Source organism: Cololabis saira, chromosome 12 (assembly GCF_033807715.1).
Source record: "Cololabis saira isolate AMF1-May2022 chromosome 12, fColSai1.1, whole genome shotgun sequence".
In the NCBI taxonomy this organism is placed as follows: domain Eukaryota; kingdom Metazoa; phylum Chordata; class Actinopteri; order Beloniformes; family Belonidae; genus Cololabis; species Cololabis saira.
In genome coordinates this window covers 12252663-12275751 of record NC_084598.1, presented here as the reverse complement: position 1 = coordinate 12275751, position 23089 = coordinate 12252663, and the positions used below count along the sequence as shown (strand labels likewise).

General features: G+C 43.5%; 1 protein-coding gene across 3 annotated transcripts in view; it reads left to right on the top strand.

Annotated features, from left to right (window-relative positions):
• The first annotated feature begins 5117 nt into the window (after positions 1-5117).
• flna (filamin A, alpha (actin binding protein 280)) overlaps positions 5118-23089 on the top strand; it is a 52573-nt gene continuing 34601 nt past the window's right edge. For 2 of the 3 annotated variants that reach the window (XM_061735566.1, XM_061735567.1), the window contains exons 1-2: positions 5119-5313; positions 16480-16932. In XM_061735566.1, coding sequence (XP_061591550.1) covers positions 16563-16932 — 370 coding nt within the window. In that variant the 5' untranslated portion in view covers positions 5119-5313; positions 16480-16562. Of the gene's footprint in view, positions 5314-16479; positions 16933-23089 lie in introns of all 3 variants that reach the window. The other variant, XM_061735565.1, reaches the window with a different exon arrangement.

The following is a 23089-nucleotide window of genomic DNA, read 5'->3' as shown; positions in this document are numbered from 1 at the left end:
CGCTGATGAGTCTTGTTTTGGCTTCAGAACAATACATGCATTGATCTAAGATTTTCGCAGTGAAGGACCCGTCCTATTTTGGGTCAATTCAGTTGTGGACTTCAGGGATAAATTAAAAAGTTTTAAAGTTTAAAAAAAAAAAGTTTAAGGAAGACACGTTATGTTCATTTTTCACAATTACATAATTCCTTGGAATATATAGTCTGTGATATAATTTGGTTAAAGTACAACATGGATATAGTTAGGGATGGGAATAGAGAACCGGTTCTTGTTCAGAACCGATTCCCAGTGTTTAAATTCCTTGGAATTCCCTTTTCGATCCCAGTTAGCGCGAAGACATCATCACGCACGTTGCTTAACCTGCATAAGCCAGCAGTCAATAGTAAATATTTCAAATATTTCAAATAGTAAACATTTCAGTAAAAAAGACAACAGGGCAAATCGCAACACTTGCCAAATTAATATTTCATCAAAGGGATGAAATACTACCAACATGCAAAACATTTGCGTGCACAGCATGCAATAACAATCAATGAATGTCGCGTTGTCTATCCGCTCGGGTCCAACGTCAGTAATTCTGAACCCAGCAGCAGCAGCAACGTTAGCATGTCCTTGGATAATAATACTGCAGGTAACTAATTAACTAACCAACACTGCCTATCATATTAGCACCATTTGCCTCATTGTTGTTCTTTTTTTCCAAATGAGAATTGATATAGAACTGACTCGTTAAGCAGAATTGAAAGAGTTACAGCCAAGGTGCAACCTTCAAGTTTCAAAACTGAGACCAACACGGATGCACGGAAAAGTGAAGTATTAGGGGCCGGCACCAAAAGTCAGCCCATTTCTGTTGACCTTCATGTTAAAATGTCCAACCTTACAACAGAAATGAATGCAGTTACAGCCTGAAGCAAAAACTGTTTTGGTCTCAATAGGTTTTATTAATGATGGCGTTAAGTGGGTGCGTTTTTGACTGCTGGTGTGTCAGTGAAGATCTAGAAGAGTATGAGTTTAATTATCTTAAAGATATATGCCTTGTTAATTATACTAACAGACCTCTGTGACAGTGAGTTGTCCTGGAAGGGTTCAGGGGCAAAGGTGACTCTGCTGGAGTTCCAGATGCGTCCGTGATTGTAGCAGCTGGAGCTCCGACTGGAGCCAGCAGCCCTCCATATTCACTTTCTGCAGCCCGTGTTTCAGATGTCAGCAGTCCTCTTTACAGATGTGTCTGAAACAGTGACTGATGAACAGATTTGATCAGAATGACTGTAAAGAAAATTAAATAAGTTAGCATCAAGGGTTAGAAAGATGAGCTCAGTTAAAATAGCTAGATTGTGGTAGCTGATAAGGTGGCCTGGTTCCAAGCAAACGCCAGGCTTGTTTGTTCAGGTCATTTCCTCATTTTTTTATATACTGGGGTTTGGTGAAAGTCATCTCCTGTTAAAATGGTGACAGGCAGAGCTTTCACCGTAGACTGTATAAGAAAAACTGGACAAACCTCTGTGACAGCAGCCATGGGTTTCTCAAGAGTGCCAATTTTTCCTTGTACTGTTTTGTTGTAAATTGTTGGAATGAACGGGCCTTGGAGGCCGGCTGGAACACAACCACCTTATTGCAATCACTGTTACCCTGACTAAGCTTTTACAAACCAACGATGCTAATTAATATTACCTCAATTAAAGTGTTGCGACCAAAACAACATCTGAAATGAACGCTGACAGAGCTGAAAGGAGGACAGAGCTCAGCTGGGACTCCCCGCGGTGCAGGCCAGGGGTTAGGCCTGTTGTGCTCCGCCAAGACTATCACGGCGCCTGTGGATCCCAGCTGACTTCCACATGGAGTAGATCTGAAATGATATGCTGTGGCACCTGGATCCTTCAGCCTGTCTACGCTGAAGGAGCTGCGGAGCTGCTGGCAGAAGTCTGTAGAGGGATCTCCTGTTTCAAATGATGTTTCGGTGGTGAAATCAGATATGACAACTGTGTTTACCCAAACTTTTGATTAGCACAAGCTGCCTGCTGCTTATGTAAGCTTCGTCGTCAGACCTTTATAGGCCAACCCATAATCTGTCGTAGCATTTGTCTGTTAGTGAAATGAAAAGCACAACAGCACTAAATATCTTTAAAATACTCTGTTTAGTCTTTATTCACAGCTCGGACGCTCTGTTCAGAGGTTAATACACTGCTATGAACTAAGTAGCAAAAGTGATGACAGCTGCCAATCAAAAGACCACACCCCTATGCTGCATACATTTGTTGCTTTGGGTAATTTTTCCTGATATGATGCAACCTAGAGACCTCTCTTAACAACTCACCATTTACCAATATTTGCCCAGAGTTCGACCTGTTTGTAAAGCGCTCTGGACAATAGTTTGAAATTGTTTTATAAATCCATATATGTTATCTAAGTCCACGTCGATAAAGCCAGTCCAGTCAGATTTGACCACTGAGGTGAGGATTGACATTTCTGTGAGTTAACCTGTTTATGTCTGGTCAAAAAATGTACTGCTGGCCTCCACTGATGGTTTTGAAACAGAACAATGAATTAACACTCTGAGTAAAATACAACCACGGCAAAGAAGGTAAGGACGGGAGTAGGGATGACAAAATGAAACTTAAGCACTGACTCTTTTCCTTGGATGGTCAAAATAAGTTGTTCACTTTAAAGTGATAAAGAGGAGCTAATTGGGCAAATTAAGCTGCTTAAAATAATAAAAGTGTGATAAGAAAAGTGTGACTGGGTAATTTAAAACCTTTAAGAAAGTCCTTGGGAAAAGCTGGTAGATGGTTATGCAACAGATATGTCTTCGTCAGCCGCTCTCAAAATCCTTTTTATCTAAATAAGGACTTTATAAGGTTTTGTGAGTAACATTTTCCCTATTTATCCCAGATTGTCGTATGAGAGTCACTTTCCCGTGCATGTGTGAGCCTGTTTTAGTGCAAGTCAGATGATGAAAGAGTAGTGAATACGAATGAAGAGACATATTTGTTTAATTACCTGCAAATGGGATTTAATTCTGCGTTTATGGGTCTGATCTAAGCGCAAAGGCACCACGCTCGTGTGCAGTTCTGACTTGATTCCCTCCAGCCTCTGCCTTACACAGGCTCCTCCAACATTTCTAGTTACAAATTTGAACTCATTTGCCGCCTGACAGGGAACTTTTACAACACAATGAGCACTTGTGTCCGGATGCTGTGATTTCAAAGTACTTTTGCTGAAGCTGTCCCTCTCCTCATTTTCCCTCGTTGAGCAGCCTTTTTCAACGTTTCAGTGACTTCATTATTTATCCAACTGCTATGTAAGCAGTCTGTTTATCTTTCACTAGGTCTTAACCTTGCACGCACTTTGTTACAGATTTTACTTTTTGTCAGTTTTGCTTTTGCAAAGGCCAATAATCCATCCCAAGGAGGAGGAGGAGGAGGAGGAGGAGGAGGAGGAGGAGGAGGAGGAGGAGGAGGAGGAGGAGGAGGAATTTAAACTGTCATAAGTTTCATAAGAGTCCAACAGGACCACGCTTGGGGGACAGAATCTTTTCCGATATATTTCGTTCCTCACCTCTCACATTCACCTTTACCCGAACCAGGCGGTTGGATCTCCAAAGTTTGATCACATACTATCATTTTCCTGATCACTGATCATTAAGCCGCCGCATTTGTGTTTTAATTTGACCTTTGTCACATTCTCACGGAGATCAGCTCAAACATGCATAATGTCTTGTCCTGAGATCCTTTCTTTTACCCCCAGATTCCAGTTAAAGCTATATATACAAGAGAAAAGTGTTAATATTGCAGATACCTTACTTGTGATCTCTCATACAATCTCTCAGAAAACGTTTGAAGTAAACAGATCACTGTCAGCTATTCTGTGTAATACAATAGTTTATACTGACATGGATTGCAAAAGAAACCTGTTTTGGATATTTCAGCTCTGCCATGTCTGCGTCAGGCCTATGTATTCATAAAAACAGTCATAACCCCTGTGACATGCCTGCTGCATGGCTGCTGCACAGCGCAGTGGCGACTTTTCCTGAAACATTTTCCCTTTCCTCCTGTATCTGTCCTCTCCTTGAGTGTGTGCATGAGTGTGCTCATTCCAGTCGAGAAGCTTCCAACCAGCTACATGCGCATGATGTCACTGACCGCCTGGACGTGCTCACAATGGCAAACATCTGGCTCTTATTAATACACACAGACACACATGCGCACACATCCACAGAAGAACATTATCCATTACCCCCACAGTTTTGAGGGCGGAAGAGTGCACAGCAACAACAGGATAGATGGAACAAAGCCTTGAAGTTTGGGGAAATAATCTCATTAACTTTCTGGGAACGTGTTAGCCGACAGGGCAGAGAACCAGCTGAGCTCCGTCGCTGACTAGCAGCAAACCACGAAAAAGTAGAACAGTTACGGGTTCTTCACTGTCCATCTGTGATCTCTCTTTACTCTTCACTCTTCACCTTAACCTCCTCATTACTCCTCCGCTGCCCTCCTCTCCCTCATCTGCCCCCTAAACTGATGAACTGTAAGAGGAGGGCATCAAAGGACAAAAATTCTTGTCTCCTGAGCCAACACTCAGCTGGAGAGCTCTCAAGTGCAGGCACAATCTCCGTCTGTGGCACGCACACACCTCCCAATCCAATCTTGAGTCAGAGCAGTGTTTGGTAGTGTTTTAGAGAAGCAGAGCTCCCCACAGTCTGTGTGAACAATAACAGATAACAGGAAAAAGAGGGCAGAGGCTGCGGGAAACGTGGACACACACACACACACACACACACACACACACACACTCAGAGAGAGAAAGAAAGCAGGGTCAAAACTATTGAGGATCTCTTCACACACACCCTCAGGGAAAAATAAGGATGGGGGGGAGACGAGAGCAGGCGGTGACATCATACCTTTAATATCCTGAAGGCGCGGTCATGACGTCACCCTTGTAAAAGAAAAAAGTAAAATATGAACCAGAGAGAGAGAAAAAGAGAGAGAGAGAAAGAGTGGGAGAGGGAGGGCGCAACACCCCCACCGTTTCTGATGCTTTACCAATTAAGGTTCTCGCTGTGGAAGATTTAGAGAGAGGGATAGAGGAGAGGCGGGGGTAGAAAAGAGCGGAGGGACTATCTTTTCCTTTTCTACCACACCACCATCACCACCAAGACACCCATCTCCCCCACTGGGGCTACGTATGGGGAGGAGGTCCGCGACCCGGCCGCAGCACACACACGCACAGCAGAGGAGCCGCCGCGCAGCCGCGTCCTGACTGAGCGGAGCAGAGCCACGGACACGCACGCACGCACTTCCAGCTGCAGACGCACAGGTGAGTCTCGCCCTGTGGAAGTCTGACACCGATGCCTCCGAACCGCGGGACACCTTCTTTGCCGTGGATGTGACCAGAAAGTGGTTTTTGGAAACGTGTGTGCGCTCCGGCGTGAACGCGTGTGGTGCAGGAGGTAGTGCGTAAAGGCTGATTTATGGTTCCGCGTTACACCGACGCAGAGCGGTGCACGTCGCCGCGGTACCATACGGCGTAGCGTACGCCGTAGGGCTCTGCGTCGATTAAACGCAGAACCATAATTCAGGCTTTAGTGCGTAACAGCTCTTTGGGTGGGTTCGTGCGTGTGGAGCCGCGGCGGAGCGGAGCAGGGGCCAGAGGGGCACCCCAGGGTGCGGTCAGAGGGTCACCGCAGGGTGCGGTCAGGGGAGCACCCCAGGGTCCGCTGCCACCCTCGGGTGGGCTGATGTGCGTGCGCCATGCAGGCGCCACGCCCCACGCGCCACCAGCTGTTCGCACCGTCGGTTTATGGCTTTACCTCCTCTAAAAAATGAACTTAGAGGTGTTGTGACAGCATGTGAGACAGTCAAACTATTTCATCCATTCATGAATATAAAAAATTTGTCTACTGGCCGCGGTGCACTAGCACTCTTCCTGCGCGTGCACTGCGACAGCAGCTGAAACTTTGGCTGGAGCATCGCCCCGATGTCACAATTAGGGGCTCCAAACCAAATAAGGTAATGCACTGACACTGACTGCTTTTTTACTACGGTGGGGGTGGAGTAGAGGGGGGGTACTTGAGCTCTCCGCAGCTGGAAGGCCTCCTCCACCTGGTGCCCGCCCAGCAGTGCGCTTCCATTGAAATGAACATTAAGTAAACATCTCTGAAAATATGAACTTTTGTATAATTATTTTGCCACTTTTGAGTGTAAAAGTTAGTTTATTGTTTTTGTTACTTGAATTCCCATCTTTACTCACACCGATTTAACTTCATACAAATACAACTAGTTGAAATGTTTACCCTTTTTAATGGGACAGTCGCAGTCCACCCTTGAACTGATTTAATGAAGACTTGGTGTAATGCTTTCCTACAAAAGATTCACACAGAGTCAGTCATATTTACACAGGTATGCAGTATCAATAAATGAAAGTGGATAGATATTGCGCTCAGAGATTGTTCTCTCCTCCCGATAATTGGCCTTTTTGAAGAATTGTTTATCCCCAGATAGTTGCCAACCGGGCTACAACTATTGCCAACTGCATCTTGTTGATACTTGTTATAACAAATAAAATCTAAAAAACTGTTTACCCTCTGAAATGTTTCTTTTTCAGCTCGCATGATCTTGAGTTGACTACCAAACAGCTACAACTAAACAGGAATTCAGTTAATTAAATATGTGATATAACTTTAACCACGTAGAATCACATGGAGGCTATTTGTCTTTGCTAAGGTAGGCAATTAGCTTTCTGGATGAGTTTAGATCCATCCATCCATCCATCCATCCATCCATCCATCCATCCATCCATCCATCCATCCATCCATCCATCCATCCATCCATCCATCATTCCTGTTCAGGTTCACAGGGTTTGCTGGAGCCTGTGTTGTTGTGTACTTTGCCAGTTTTGTTGAATGTTGTTGAGTCTCAGAACGCTAGCCCAGTAGACCGTATGCAAAAGTACACATGTTACGTACTCTGCCTCCTGTATTTATTTGTTAAATGAAATATATTATCAAACTTTCTTGGTCATTAGTAAATAAGCTAGAAAGGCAGTTAGAATAGGATGTAAGATGTCAACATACACGCTAGTATTAAGTTGGTGAAATGTCAATTCAGTTTATATACTGTAAAACTAGTAGCAGGCAGCACGGTGGCTTAGGGGTTAGCACTGACGCTACACAGCAAGAAGGTTCCTGGTTCATCTCCCAGCAGTCTTTCTGTGTGGAGTTTGCATGTTCTCCCCCTGCCTGCATGGATTTCCTCCAGCTACTCCAGCTTCCTCCCACAGTCCAAAAACATTTTTATCCAGTTGATTGATGATTCTGAGTTGCCGGTGGGAGCGAGTGTTTGTCTGTATGTGGCCCTACGGTGACCTGTCCAGAGGGTACCCCTTATGGCCGTAGTGCGCTGGGATATGCTGCAGCCGACCCCCGTGACCCTGCGGGTATAAAAATGGATAGATGTTTGTTGCAGCTGATGGTATAACAGCAGGTTGTTTTGGAGCTCGGCCTTATAATGTTTAAGATATTTTATATATTTTTACTTTTCGTTTCCTTTTTTTAACCCAAATTACAGATTTTGTAGTGTAACATAGAACAGTAGCCTCAACATGGCCACACAACGGGCAGTTTTAGTAAAGTGAGCCGCAGGTGTCTAATAGATGTGGCAACAGCTTCCTGTTTGAAGTAAACAAATGTGATGGTCACAGAACGCTGTGAGGTGAGTCAAGCGAGCTTCAGACACGGTCCTGAAGCTCTGTTCACATACACCATCCAACAATAACGGGAGTAAAGAAACAGCAGATCATCAACAGCCATACTGGTATTTATGTAGATAGAGAACGTGGACCTGGTCATACTAAGGGATGGGAGCACCTTCAGATGCTTAAATACATCCTTGAAGTCAGCAGTCGTGCTGCCGGATGATCGTCTGATATAGAAGTTGTTGGGTTTTTTTTAGTTTTCATAACCATCACCACCTTTTTACGTTGGTATTTTCATCCTGAACGGCTGAATATTACACAGCTGTACAACTGGACACATATTCTGTATTCACGAGCTGTTTGGAGTTTGGACAGTGGTTTGGGCAGGAGAGCACCGGGCCTCATTGGAGAATAAAAATGTATCTTTGAGGCTTGATATCAACTTGAAATATGGGTTCAAAATTACACTGATCGGGCGTGGATGTCTGGACAGTATAAAGATTTGAGGGAAAAAATACACTGACTTTCATAATAAACTGAGACAAATTATGTTTATAGTCTCTAATGTCTGTTAATAGTTAAATATAACAATTTAAAGCACTTCTTCATTGACTTTCACCTGCGATGTGGTGGCTACAGACACACCCATTGCTTATAAAGTTGTATTTTCTGTCTTACAACGCGACAGATTTATGTGACAATGACTCTGTGATGTTCTTTAAAAGTTTGGGAGATGTTGAAATGACTTCAGACCTTTTTTTGTGTGAACACGTTGCCAATAAAAAAGCAATGGCAGCCACAAGAAGACAAGAAAGAGGGTGTGCGCTAAGTAGGAGGTCTGAGGTGTAAACAGATGAAACTTGTCCTCGTTTGGCACAACGTGGTCTGCTTTCACCTACTCAGGGGGAAACCCATAACGTGGCTGTAATCTGTGTCTCTGACTTGCTCTCATCTCACTTTTCTGTATGTGGTTGGCACTGTTGTATAGTTTGACTTCCTGTTACAACTGCTGCAGTTTGGCTTTTAGCTTAAGACATGTGGTTAGTGAAAATGAGCTGTTGGCATGGTGAGCCTTCACTGTGAGACTAGAGGACCGGGTGGGGAAGGTGTTAAACCTACCACTCATCAAAGAAACGACAGCTTTATAAAAGAGCGTCATCACATGGTATCAAAAGCTCAACATTCTCACTATCTCCTCTTTGAAATAAGTACTTGCACCCTTAACTTTACACCCCGCCCTCTGGTCTTCTTGTAGTTAAGTAGATCCAGGAGAAGAAGCTTATGCTGCTGTTTGACTCTGTGTTGTTTGGCTGAAGGCCATGATGTGTAACTAAAATGAGAAGAACACATTGAATAATCACAGCACTGAACTACTTGGTTCTTTAAGAGTTTGTTCAGGGACTTTATATACTATTTTTAGACTTTAACTCTCTCTTACACGATTGAATTCATGGTCAAATTTCTGCATGATATCAACTTACGGTCCTGTGGTGCTTTGGCTCCATCGTGGGGACCTAAAACGTACAGGTACTCATCTGCCATTTGAACAGGATTTATTAGCTGAAATAACTCCTCCCGTAGAGCTGTCATGAGATCCCCCACCCCTTCTGATTTCAGTGAAACAGTTGGGAGAGGAAGCGCTCAAAGGCCTCCACTAGAGGGCGCTATAATGTTAAAAGTTAATCCTCACGGTGTGAAACCTGTTCTGGTAATCTGCGCATCAAACCGAGCAGGACTCGGGACATTTTAATATCTACATGTGAAATACACAGCTGATCTACAGCCACTGAGCTCAGAAACTATATCCTGTCCATTACTGACCCAAAGGAGTTTCCAAATGTGACGTGTGAGGTAGAGAGGCTTGCCTTATTTATTTAATTATCTAGTAGGGTAATTCATTTTTATTTTTCACAGTTATAGTTATGTTTGATCTTTTATTACTGCAACATACACATCAGTACAGACTGTCTTCCACGTGTGTAATAAAGGGTTTTGTTATCGAGCAAAATAATATTAATAAATAAATAAAAAGCTCATATTATATATATATATAATATATTATAATATTATAATCACTTCAATTATACAAACCAAGTACTTTTTTTTATTCCCATTGTTTACATAAATAGAAGGAACAGGCGCGTCATTTACGCCGGGGACGGTGGGGACGCGTCCCCACCACTTTGTCTGACGAGCAGATTTGTCCCCACCACTTAAAAAAAAATTAAGTAAAACGCGATTTGTCCCGTACGTTCGCATCCCTGCGTATCCTACGCCGTACGTTTTGCGTTGGTGCAACGCGGAACCATAAATCAGCCAGTGTCCGTCACTCATCTGCTTCCAGCGCGCAGTTTCCTGCAGCAGCAAGACGCTGCTCTCTCTCTGCTGCTCCGTTAACACAAAGTAACCATGGATATTCCCAAGTGGTTCAGCACAACGACATAAACAAGTTTACAGGACTGTCTCAGAAAATTAGAATATTGTGATGAAGTCCTTTATTTTTCTGGAGTTTAAAAATGTCATACATTCTGGATTCATTACAAATCAACTGAAATATTGCAAGCCTTTTATTATTTTAATATTGCTGATTATGGCTTACAGTTTAAGATTAAGATTCCCAGAATATTCTAATATTTTGAGATAGGATATTTGAGTTTTCTTAAACTGTAAGCCATGATCAGCAATATTAAAATAATAAAAGGCTTGCAATATGTATATGATGTTTCCGACGACCTAAATAAGACCGCGCAGATGGCTTTTAATATGGAGACAATATCGCGTCAATACGCATCATCTAATGCAATGCCTATTATTTATCATGAAACCTCAATTCGGAAGTAATGGGCCTAGCTCGTACCCAGCACTTTTCAAACCTTACTCAGGTTTATGGTAAATGTCCCCAGCACTTCTGAAATCAAACTGACGCCCATGAGAAGGAATGATTTTCACAATTTGATTCAATACATCTTCCTTCACCGGTCTATGTCCTTATTTGTGGTTTGACATTTTATAAGCAAGGGTTGGTATTCACTAGTCCTTTCAAAATTCAAATCCTGCACTCAATATATCGCTTATTAAAAGTGTAAATTTTCTTAGACATTCTGTTACTCTTTCAAAATAAAAAGAGGTTTATTAATAGCAAAAGTGTAAAGGGGGGGCTGTCAGGAAAAAAAGACAAAAGAATGGAAGTGTAGTACCAAGCTCCGGCGCTAGGGGGAGCCAGCTGACCAACCTAAAAGAGCAGTTCGGTCTTGCCATCCTGAGACATTTGAACTTGTCTTGGTCAGCATGTTCCGTCTCCGCCCCCTGTTTTTTTTCCCTCTTGTTTATTTTGCAAATTCCACTGAAACAATAGGCTGTTATACGCAGCCGCAGCGAATACTTCAACAGCTTCCTCGGCTCTCAGTTGCTTCCAGGCAGCACTTTATTGTGTGCTCTTGAAGTTCAACGCAAGTTGAATCCACAGGTGATCCAGACAATCAAAACATCTCTGCTTTGCGCATTCTTTACATCAATTCACCAACCATTTCCTCTTAAATATACTGTTCTTAATTTGTCAGTTCTCAATACTCGATCACTGCTGTCATAAGATGAACATTTTAATGGCGACTGTGAACTGCTGTGACAAGTTCATATTGAAGGTTGTGCAGTGGAGCAAATTACACATGACAGAGACCAGACCTGATTTCCTAAAACGATGTAATGCTATTGTTCTATTGTTTTAAATGGCCCAGTGAATGCAAAGCAGGCTGGTGCCACATTCGTTTCACAATAATAGAGCTCTTTATTGGGGTGTTATTAAGGTCTCGAGGGCTGTTATGGGGGTGCAGAGCATTCCTCAGATTCTCCCTTGACCAGACACGTACAAACAAACACATGCAGACACAGACACACAAAGGCTAAGCATTCTTGATGGCTGCAGGCATACTGTGGCTCCTGGCACCCATCTCCTTATTTAGTCAAAAATGTTCCCGTTACCAATCCCCGTCCATCTTACTGAGGAAAAACGAGAAGGAACTGAAAGCTATGCTAGGAGTCATATTAAAGGGGCAATATTGCAAATGAGTATTAGAAAGTTTCTTGGACATATGACTGAGCTGGTTGTTTTTTTTAATGGTCAAATCTTAAGTAGGTCTCTACATTTCCAGTGATACGGTATAACTACCCACACGAGTTCAAGTGCTTAAAAGCTTTGTCTAAACTCTCTGGACCATCATCACACTTTTGCTTTGTGTAGTTATGACCCACTTTTCACAATCAACTCGGTACATTCTATTAATGTAAATATGTTCATACCACTATATATATATATATATATATATATATATATATATATATATATATATATATATATATATATATATATATATATATATATATATGTATTTATATTTATATTAATTAATGGCATTGGGTTAATGTCCTGCCACAGTTTATGGTATTTGTTTCTCCATTTTTGATTCATTTTAATCCTGAGCTCAAGTGCAAATTCAAAATTCATATAATGCCAAATCATTAAATTAAATTATTGATTTATATTTTAAAGCAAACTATCAAAGGAACCTCACAGATTACACCCAATAGTTTCTTTGCTATCCCTCATCCTGAGCAAGCACAAGGCAACAATACAAAAGAAAAAAAAGAAAGAAAAACAAATAGGGATAAGAAACGTCCAGCAGAACCAGACTCGGGCGATCGGCCATCTGCCTTGACTGGTTGGGGGTCGGAGATGACAGGAAAGACAGAGACCCAAACACAGAGAGATTAGTCTAGGAATATCTGCCTGCGAGACACAAAAACAGAACGATGTGACCTGCAATAATAACAAGAACACAAATAAGAAGAAGAGGAAAGAGAGCTGAGTACAGAAAGACCAGTGCATCCTGGGAGGATCTCCAACAGCCCGGGCTGGTGGCAGCGTAACTAAAGGGGGGTTCAGATTACCTGAGCCAGACCTAATTATAAGATTTATCATAAATGACGCACTAAACCTAATCCTACAGGTAGAGAGGACGTCTGCATCCTGGACACTGGCGGGGATCTGAGTTTCAGCGTAACTGTTTCTGTGAATCTGCATGTTGCATCAATTTCTTTTGTTTACTGTTTATTTTAAGAAGTTTATTCTCTGTGCATTCTTGTGAGCATTGCATCCTGTCTGACTTACACACATGGGCTGTATTACCGTTACTGATTGCCAGACCTGCATTATGCCATCCAGTGCTTCTGATTAAATCAGTTTAAATCAGTGTTTCTCAGGTCCGGTCCCCGTGGGCCGCCGTCCTGCACGTTTTAAATGTTTTTCTGGTTTAACTCATCATCTCATTCAAAAGTGAGAGTCAGTACCACCAGGGTCAGCTGGTGCCGACCCTGGTGATCAATTCATTTGAATCAGGTGGATAAAACAGGGCTCTTCGAGACCAGTGGATGAGAGCCGCTGCTCTGCACGTTTTAGGTGTTTCCCTGCTTCAACATACCTGATACAAATGACTGTCATTAACAGACTCTTGCAGACCTTGATGACAAGCTGAAGATGATCCATTAAGTTTACTTAAGTGTGTTGATGCAAGAAGACATGTCATGCAGGACACTGTCCCACGGGGGCGTGGACTTGAAGAGCCCTGAGCCCATGAGGACCCGAACTGAGAAACAATGAATTGAATAAACACTATTTATTCATTTACAAGAGTCTTATCTTGTTTATATGTGTGTTTGGGTCATCCTTTAACTACTCAACATACCCCTTAAATAAAGAGCAGTTATATAGACAAATCAAAAGAATGAATTAAAACAAAGTCTCACTGAAATGAACTGATCTCCTCCATCCATCCATCCATCATTCTTGGTCATTCTGTTTCCCGACGTACTGCTTGATAAACCTAAAACAACTTCAAACCGCCCTTGGAGAGGACATCCCAGAGTGACCTTTCACTACCCTTTTATTAAAAGAATTCACGTTTATCATTAGGCAACCACAGAGAATTAAGCACATGCCTATCCAGTGTGAAAGCGTGTTTGGCTGCTTGCTCAGAGCAGTGAGAACAAACAAAGGAGGTGGGTGACTCCGGTGTCTAGACGCTCAGCGTCTGGCTGATCTGAGGTAACCTCTTTAACGACAGGGCTGCAGCACAATGACATCACTCATGCGCTCGGATGAAAGCTGACATGTAGGCCGTTAACTCTGGAAGCATGGACAAATAAACACACAGCTACGCTTGGGCAGAAAAGCTTAATAAAACTGAACACAATCCAACAGACACAAACCCGCATATGAAGGAGTTGCAAATACTCGCTCTGGACATGTGCAGGCCTGGGACCCTTCAGCGTCTGAAGATCTACTACATGGACTCCGGGCAAAGACCCCCCTTTGCTGCACATCTGCTGCATTCTTCCTTTCATTCATCCTTCAACCTGAGCTCTAAATTTGGGATGAGGATTGAGCCCTCAAGTAATGACAACCATTTGCTATTTGACACCATACAACTCATTACGCCCGTGCATTCATCATGTGGGTCTTGGAGGAAAAGTCTGTCATCGCTGTTACCTGATCAGAAGGGAGACAAATCACCACTTCTGTGCCTGACAGAATATCTTTGGGTGTCTAGAAACTAGACTAGAAAACGTTGACATTCACTGACTACAGCGTTCAGACTTGCAGGGATCTGTGACATCACAGAGCCAGATCAGAGTTTAGTGTGTCTTATGATTCTTCTAGCAGCCATGCATGTAGCTCACCTGCAGGAGCTACGGGTTTCTGTTGCTCTGTAATCAGACAACCAAATGCGAGGTGGCCATGCAGATTGTTTCTGTAGCGCTGCAGTCTGCACCGCTGAGCTTCTGTTTGTTTATGTCGTATGTGCAGCTCCGAGGGCAAATAAAGCAGATCACGTGTGAGCTGAAGCTGATCAATATGGAGCAACAGTAATTGTTGTTGACTCTGCAATCTATCCTTTTAACCGGATTGAAAATGTTGGTGAACAAGTAGCAAATATGGAGAAGAACAATGCTACCAAGGACCAATCACGTCTGCTGCACACTGCAGCCACCGTCGGCCAGAAGTTTAGCATCTTCTCAGGCTATGGGGGAGCTCTCGGCATAGGGTTTCACACTTAAGCACACATATGCCATCAATTCACTATAAAAGGAAAAAAAACAGGCTCTATCCAGCTTTCCAGACTTTATTTCCACCCAACTTCATCATACAGTATTTGCCAGCTCTCAGAATTATATTGCACACGGTTGTAACACCACAGTACAAGGAGTAGGAGCCACAGGAGAGGAGGTCTATTCTCACGGAGACACAAGGTCCACCTCTTCAAACCAACCGCTATGAACAAATCTGGAAAGATGTGGTTGATATTGGAGCTTTTGTATGGTATATTTATAATACAGATGTTTCTTTCAGGGACTGTGCCAGGTTGTCAGTGCTAGGCATAACATTTCTCCATTAATATAATCAGCAGGTAAGGGGTAAATATGTAATCTAAACACCAAAGGGGGGGCATAAGAGCCAGGCTGCAACAGGGAAGGAAAAAAAGTTAGTCTACATAATTTTAAACTACAATTTACATAATGGCTTGAATTTCAAGCAAGTAAAAGTAGGTTGTGGCCGTAAAGCCTTTTTTTTTTTTGCACTATTTCTGTGACGTCTTAAAGATTGATCATTGACGTGACCTGCAGGCAGACTGGTGCATGCATCTCAGGAATAGGGTTGCCACCCGTCCCGTAAAATACGGAATTGTCCTTTATTTGAGAAAAAAATGTTGCGTCCCGTATTGAACTAATACGGGACACGATTTGTACCGTATTTTCATTAACTTTTACACCATATGCTAGTTGAATTATTGAAATAAATTAACCTTTACACCATATTCTAGTTGAATTATTGAAATAAATTAACCTTTACACCATATTCTAGTTGAATTATTGAAATAAATTAACTTTTACACCATATTCTAGTTGAATTATTGAAATAAATTAACTTTTACACCATATTCTAGTTGAATTATTGAAATAAATTAACCTTTACACCATATTCTAGTTGAATTATTGAAATAAATTAACTTTTACACCATATTCTAGTTGAATTATTGAAATAAATTAACTTTTACACCATATTCTTCACCTGTAGGCTATATTACATCTTGGCTGATGTGGACATACGTAGCATAGGAAGATATTTCAGTTGCTTTATGGTTGTCTGTCTGTACAGTCATGCAAGTTCAAAGCTATTAAAGCACTTTAAACTTTAAATCAAAGCATTTTGTTTTTTCATATAAAATAAACACATTTCTATTCAGTTTAGAGGTTTTGGGGCTTTTTTTTTGCTCCTGCGCTGCTGAAATCAGGACGTCCCTTATTTCTATTTCTGAAAGGTGGCAACCCTACTCAGGAACCAAAATGTGTGTAAGTAATACAACAAGGTGTGGCACGTCTGCTCTGGGTTTGACATGAGAATTATCTCCTCTTCTGCAGCTACACAAACTATTTGGGGTTGCATATACGTTTTGACAGTTAATAGAAAAAAGCTCGTTAATTAATGACTTCCATCTCGTCACATGGTTCGGGTTACAACGCTCACCGTGAGCCACTTATTTCACTCGTATTCAGAGAACTGAACTTGAAAATGTTTGAAGCCGGAGCGGCGGCGTCCCCCCCTCCTCCGAGCCATCGCGGTTTGTCCGAAATCACACACTTTCCCTCTCCTATATACGCCTACTTTCTTTGCGAAACCTCTATCTGCAGGCTATGAAGTGTTTACTCCCTTCTCGTTTGGTCTTTTCTCTCAAACAGAGCTCCAGAGCGAGAGAGAGGGAGACTGACTCCACCCAGAAAAGCAGCCCTCAGCGAACCAAAAGGCAGCGGAGAGCATAAAAATGAGCGGCTCCCACCCCCGGCCCCATCAGAGCGCCGCGCCCGCTCCCAACGCACACTCAGCGGACAAGGACGCAGAAATGCCTGCCACGGAGAAGGACCTGGCCGAGGATGCGCCGTGGAAGAAGATCCAGCAGAACACCTTCACGCGCTGGTGCAACGAGCACCTGAAATGCGTCAACAAGAGGATCGGCAACTTGCAGACGGACCTCGGCGACGGGCTGCGGCTCATCGGGCTCCTGGAGGTCCTGTCCCAGAAAAAAATGTTCAGAAAGTACAACCAGAGGCCCACCTTCCGCCAGATGCAGCTGGAGAACGTGTCGGTGGCCCTGGAGTTTCTGGACAAGGAGAACATCAAGCTGGTGTCTATAGGTGGGTGCAAAAAAGAGGGATGGGGTAGTGTGAGAGGGCTGTCTTGTCTCCACTTTCATTCAGGTCTGCTCTTTCCTCTGCTGCTGTCTCTGCAAATGTTTCTGAGCTGGTAAAATGAAGTCTAGCTTTCTCACTTAATTGGCTAAATGATGGCAAACTGATAAGGAGTGCATGCTTCTGAAAGAAACACGCCTTTTTCTCGTTCCCATGGAGGTTAACTAGTGATAGTAACTAATGTCTGAATGTGGTTTTAGGGACTAACAGGAATTTTCTGTGGTGTCCAGGGGTGCAGTGTCTTTGTCTGTCCGTCTTGGAGGTTGGTTGTTTTGGGAGGAGGGAGGGGTGGCTCTGACCATGCAGAGAAGGGCTCTGGGCTTCTCTGTCCCCCGGCTGTCCGGGCCACTCCGGACCAGGCCTTGTGGGCCTGCGTGCAGCTCGGGCCTGGAGGGACAGGAGAGCTGATCCTGCACAGGCAGACACACAGGGCTATTGTCTGTGCTCATGTCATGCTGTGGGCCGCAACTGCAGCAACAGAGGAAGAACTTGGCACACGTAAAACTGTGTTTAATGTGCCTTACTTGCATGCAGCTGCCCGTCTCCTCAAATTAGACTCTTTTATTCAATTTTTTAGACTTTGGATTGTTGATTTTGCCGCTGCAATACAAAAGCCTCTGCATTAGTGTTGTGTTTATGCATTGCTCCGTGAGATAAAAAGATTCCCTCAACGTGGTTGAGAATGGTATTTAGTATTTCATTGTCCATGAACGGCCGGGCTTACAGACTTGTGCGTAAGCACACACCTGGAGAAAAGAAGAGCCAACCGCAGTCTGCTCTCTGAGACAGACGTTCGGAGGAAGAGGTTTGTGAGTCGGCGTGACTCAGACATGGGTGAGTCCTTCTCATCCTCAGGGAATGTCTTGCTCACTGTGGGGTTTCCACACTCTTGTTAAAGCTTCCTGCTGCACCCAGCAAATGATGCAGTGGTGTTTGAGCCTCACGTCCAACATGGAACTAACACAATCTAAAGCAGGAGAGGTGGAGCTGCTGTGGGGATTGTGCTTATCAGGGTTGTGCTTGACGGTGCTAGATAGCATCTGCTTAAACTGGGTTGTAGGGAGGCCAAGTTTACATGCATTTCATTGTTCTAATCTTGATGTCAGTTTCGCCAAACAGTGAGCCGATGGCATTCACGGCGCACCACCAGGCTCCAGTGATCCTCCCTACTCAGCTGTCTGTTACCTCAGCTGACTCATCCTCATCCTGAGCTGGCTCTTTTTGAGTCATTTAATCTGAAGATGAGAAGGCATCCCGCTCTCCTCTTTGACTTCCTCCTTTCAGTGCAGAAAATGGACACACCCAGAAATTACCAAAAAACCCACAAATTACCAAACTGCCATCTCTGCTGAGAGTACTGCAGGCAGTTTTTTCCCTCAGTCTCTGCTTCGAAGCGCCTTCTGTTCTTTTCCACCAGGTTGCTGTTGATTTTTCATTTCTATTCTAGACATTTCTGACCTGCTGCCTTTATCTCCGTTGAAGGGGGGGTCCACACCCGTTTCACTTCTCACTTTGCTTATATTCTAGCAGTTGCTAAAATTTGCAAGAATCTGTACGCAACAAAGCCAAGTGCAACTGTTATGAGGAGTTACTCAAGCAGCAAGTAACTTGCTCCACCCAAAAAGCAACAGAGACTGAAAGATCAGAGCGTGGAGCTGGACAAGAGCTGCAAATAACAGTTAATCTGTAAAGCCCTGGTCAGAAAATAGTGTGCAACATGTGGCAACAAAGGGATTTAAAACCTGACATATGTATGTAGGTTTACAGTGAACATCAATCCATCGATCCATCCACCCAGGCGTCCATGCATCCAGAAGGTGTAATGGGGGGTGTGACGCCACCATGAGACAGACAAATCTGCATCCTGACTTTGCAATCATGTTTGCTCAGCCTGTCAAGTCCAACCCAGTCTGACAACAAAGTGTGAACTAGCTATGAAAAACAATGATTTGTGTCCACGGACGGAGTTTTTGAAAACTTTTTGTGCCAGTGGACACACCAACTAAAGGGTGGAGGGGACACGTAATGAAAAATACCTGCAAAAAGACTGTTATATCAGAGGGGGTCAGAAGAATTGAGGGTTCGAGCCACAAAACAGGATTTGAGAATTAAGTTTGATCCCCGTCCCCAAAGCTGCTGTCTCTCTGTTAAGTTGTAAATACTGCTTAAGGCCAGGCATTCAGCTGCACATGGTTAAACGGTGGCATTAAAATCTACTTTGTAGAGATTTAGGAAACCTCAGGGGTCTTGTTAAAACAGACTGGCGTAATGCAGGCCATTGTTCCCCAATCCAGGTCCTCCAGGGCCACTATCTTCTGCGTTTTAGATGTTTCCTTGCTCCAACACACCTGATTCAAATGACTGGATTACCATCAGCTTGTCAACAAGTTAATGGTCCATTGATTTGTTTAAGTCATTAAATATTAATTGTTGTTTAAGCAAACCAAGCTTCAGTGAATAAATAGCCTCTTTATTCTACGTCTTATTCAAACAGGTGCTTTTAGTGGCCTCACATGTGTCCTCAGCATCTCTGAGATGGGAGGTGTCACTCGTAAGTGGATCCTCTGTGCTGGGCTTCTCATCAGGTTGTGCAGTCTGAGGGCCTCAGGTCTGGGCAGCAGGGCCCGGCCTCAGTGGAGCTTTGTTCCCATTCCCACAGTCCACCCAGAGTCCCGTCCAGCCTTCCCGTGTAATGAAATTACAACCAATAGCTAATCTCAGTTCTGCATTTTTAACAAAACCAGCCTTGATCTGGCAGAAGCAGCAGACACATGACTGTAAATCCCCAGAGCTCACGTGCTTGAGGAATCCCGCTGCAGAGCAGCAAGGCTGCCACCTAGCAGGTAGTGGGAGGGACCATGACTGCAGCGCTCACACAGGACGTGTCGTGCATGAGTCTGTATGTACAGATTGATGTTATTCAAGGACATGTACCTGCTCTTCAAATATGTTGTCATGAGAAGACTTTAAGTTTCCATGGCTGTGCAGAGACGGCATGGGTGAATGTCCCACTGTTTCCCTCACACCTTTTGTTGGTGGAAGCCAGATAATTTCACTTCACATTGTAGTGTGTGTCACAAAGCTTGAACAGGCATTAGCTGCTCAGCACAACAGGGCTTGTTTTGTTAATTAAACACGTTATTTGTGCTGAGGCGCGTACTTTGTCTTCTCATCAGCAGCAGCTTTGTTTCAGCCCGTCAGCAGCCCAACCCTGATTTGAACTGAAATCCTTCAGGAATACTTCTTTACCTGTACTTGACTGAGCCTGCGAGTTTGCAGAAACGCAATGATGGAAGTCGTCATGCCAACCTCCTCAGGCGAGATAGGCAACAAACAGGGTGGTGGGGTGACCTGGCGGCTCTCCCATGTTTTACCTGGCAGGGGAGGTATTCAGGTTGAGATGGTGGTATGTTGCAACAGCTGGGTTGTCCCTCTTGTTACCAAGTTGCCTAGTAATATCAGTGCTTTGTTATTGTGCAATTATCAGATTTCACATTTTAAAGCTATCTTGAGCTGCTTTGAACTGCAGCTGTATGAGTTAGAGAGTGGGAGAGACTGAAACTCTCCCATCTTGTCTTGCCCTTTAAGTTGCTTTGATATATTTGATATCTTTTCCACTTTAGTTCAAAATTATCCCACAATTTTAGATGGAGGTTTTTTTGAAGCTGAACCTGGGAGGAAAAACTGTCTATAGATAATACTATTACTTTACACTAACTGAGGGTATGCGCTTCGTTTTCTTTCCCCTGCAAGTCAGCGGTCCGCAGTTGCTCTGAATTGGTGCTACATTTAATTTCTCGTGAATCCGTGACAGAGTTGAATTCCTAGCTGGGTCAACAGTGTCATGACTCTTAGTCAGCCCGGCTACAGTGCTGAAAATAAGCCAGGCGTTGTTCTCGAGCTTTACAAAGATATTTCTTCTTATCAGACTCCAAGGTGAGTCTAAACTGGTGGAACACCACAAGATACTTGGGATATGCGTAATATTAGAGAAGATGCTATCCCAGTAGTACCACTATTCTGCTAATTAATACAACTCCAGGTTCAGCATTCAAGCCAGGCTTGGTTCTTTATTTAACCAGTGGTTCCAGTGCGGGACGTTGATTGGTTTTGGGCAGGGAGCCTCTCGTCCTGCAGGCAACGTTCCTGCAGAGAGTTTAGCCAGTCAGTTGGGCTAAAATAGCTCTCTTTTCCTTTTTTTTTCCCCCCCAAGTAAATTGTCACAAGTTCCCGTCTGCCAAAGCTAAAGAGGGCTGGTCAATTGGACACTGCAGATTAGCAGAGTGTGCGTTCCCATTCAGTACAGTGGAATTCCAGTTATTGCATTACATCATATTTGGAAAGATGCCACAACACCCCATGTCTCATGTTCAGACTGAACAAGCGGACATAAAGGAGTGTATTCTCTCAATCTGTTAAGTCAATGGCACATAAACCACATTAATACCACGTCCTCGCAAATGTTCAAGAGCAACACGGTCTTAGAGTTTTCACTGTGTTCTTTTCTCATTGTTATTATGTTACAAGTTTTTATCCTAAAAATGGACAGAGCCTGCCGGAAATAAGTCTGAAAGGGTTTTTTTTTGTTTTTTTTTCCCCTCTCTTCAGACCTGAATCATTCTTTTACCAGACCAAGAAGTATTGATGCTGATTCTCTGAAGCTTTCAGCAACCAGAGTTGATTAAAACCTTGTGCTGTGGATTAAACCTCATTCATCATGTTAAACTGCGCCTGTGTCCTCCTCCTACCTCCCCTGCCTGGGTTTTGCCTGGCCCTCCCCTCCGTCTCCTGTTTTCTTTCATTACCTATTCATTTCCTTTTTTCTGTCTTCTCACTCAGATGAACATATCCATAACTATCCGTCTCTCTTTAGCCGGTACCGTTTTCAGAATGGGCTTTAAAAATGTCCCATGCTGCATTCCCTCCCTTTTTTTTTTTTTCCTTTCTTGGCTTTCTACCCCGCAGCCTCCCTGCCCTTCCCCTCTTCTGTTCAGCCTCCTCCCTTCCAGGCTGTAACCAGAGCCCAGGGAATGGGAGGACTGCCAAGATCCAGTTTGCTTTTGCCCTTTTAAGGCTAAAAAACCAGGGGGAACTTTTTCAAGCGGAGAGAGACGAGAAGAGCGGAGGGAGGGAGGGAGGGAGGATGACTGGAAGCAGTAGAAAGGAAGAACAGGAAGTATAGTAGCTTCAGTGTGGCTTGTTGCATGAAGTTTGAGGGAGGTAGGAAGCAGGAAGGGCTGCAGTTTGACAATGTCTGAGGATACAAGGATGCAGTGAAGTGCTATGTAGTTGCTCTTTTTTGTTTTACATGGCATACTATTAAATCACATTCTGCACAGGCTTTTATCCTAAAATGTGTGTAGATATAAGGCCAGCACGGAGGGTGTGACATTTCCCATTTGCCTTCAGGCTGACCAAATGAAGGCTGTGCATTTTGCTGCTAGACATGACGACCTTTGACCATCTTTGGGAATTTTTCCCGAGATAACTGTGAAATATGTGCAGGATATTAGTCCCACTCACTCAGTGCTGCATATTATATACAACAGGCCTGAAAGGAATGCTGGGAGACGAATGGTGGGGAGATGGTAATACATGGGAAAGGAGGAGGCTTTATGAAAAGTTTATAGCTTTCCATTTGGCTAATGACTAACGCAATCAACACAGTTAAACCCAAAGTTGTAATTTATAGAATTGTTTTTTTAAATAAAGGTCTTTTTGCACAAGACACCTTTATTGGCAGAAATAGAATATACAATTCATAACTGTCTAGAGAAGAATGTTATACAGTTGCATAGAAAGGCCAGCGTCCACTGGATCTGCCGCTGTGGTTTGAAAACGGGGGAATATTCATTCGTCTGCAGTTTGTGGCGCTTTTACTGGAATCGACGACTGAAATCCCACACAGGGATTTATTTGTTGACGAGGGACAACATTTGTTTCCTTAGGTTTCTACTGGATCAGCTGACGGTAGCTGATGCACTTGGGAGGCTAGTTTAGACATGAGGATCCTCCTTTATTTCCCCTTGCAAGCTCTCTGTGAACACTGGCAGCTTATTTTCCAGGTTAGCAGCTGGCTTTGGTAAAGATGTAATGTCTTCAT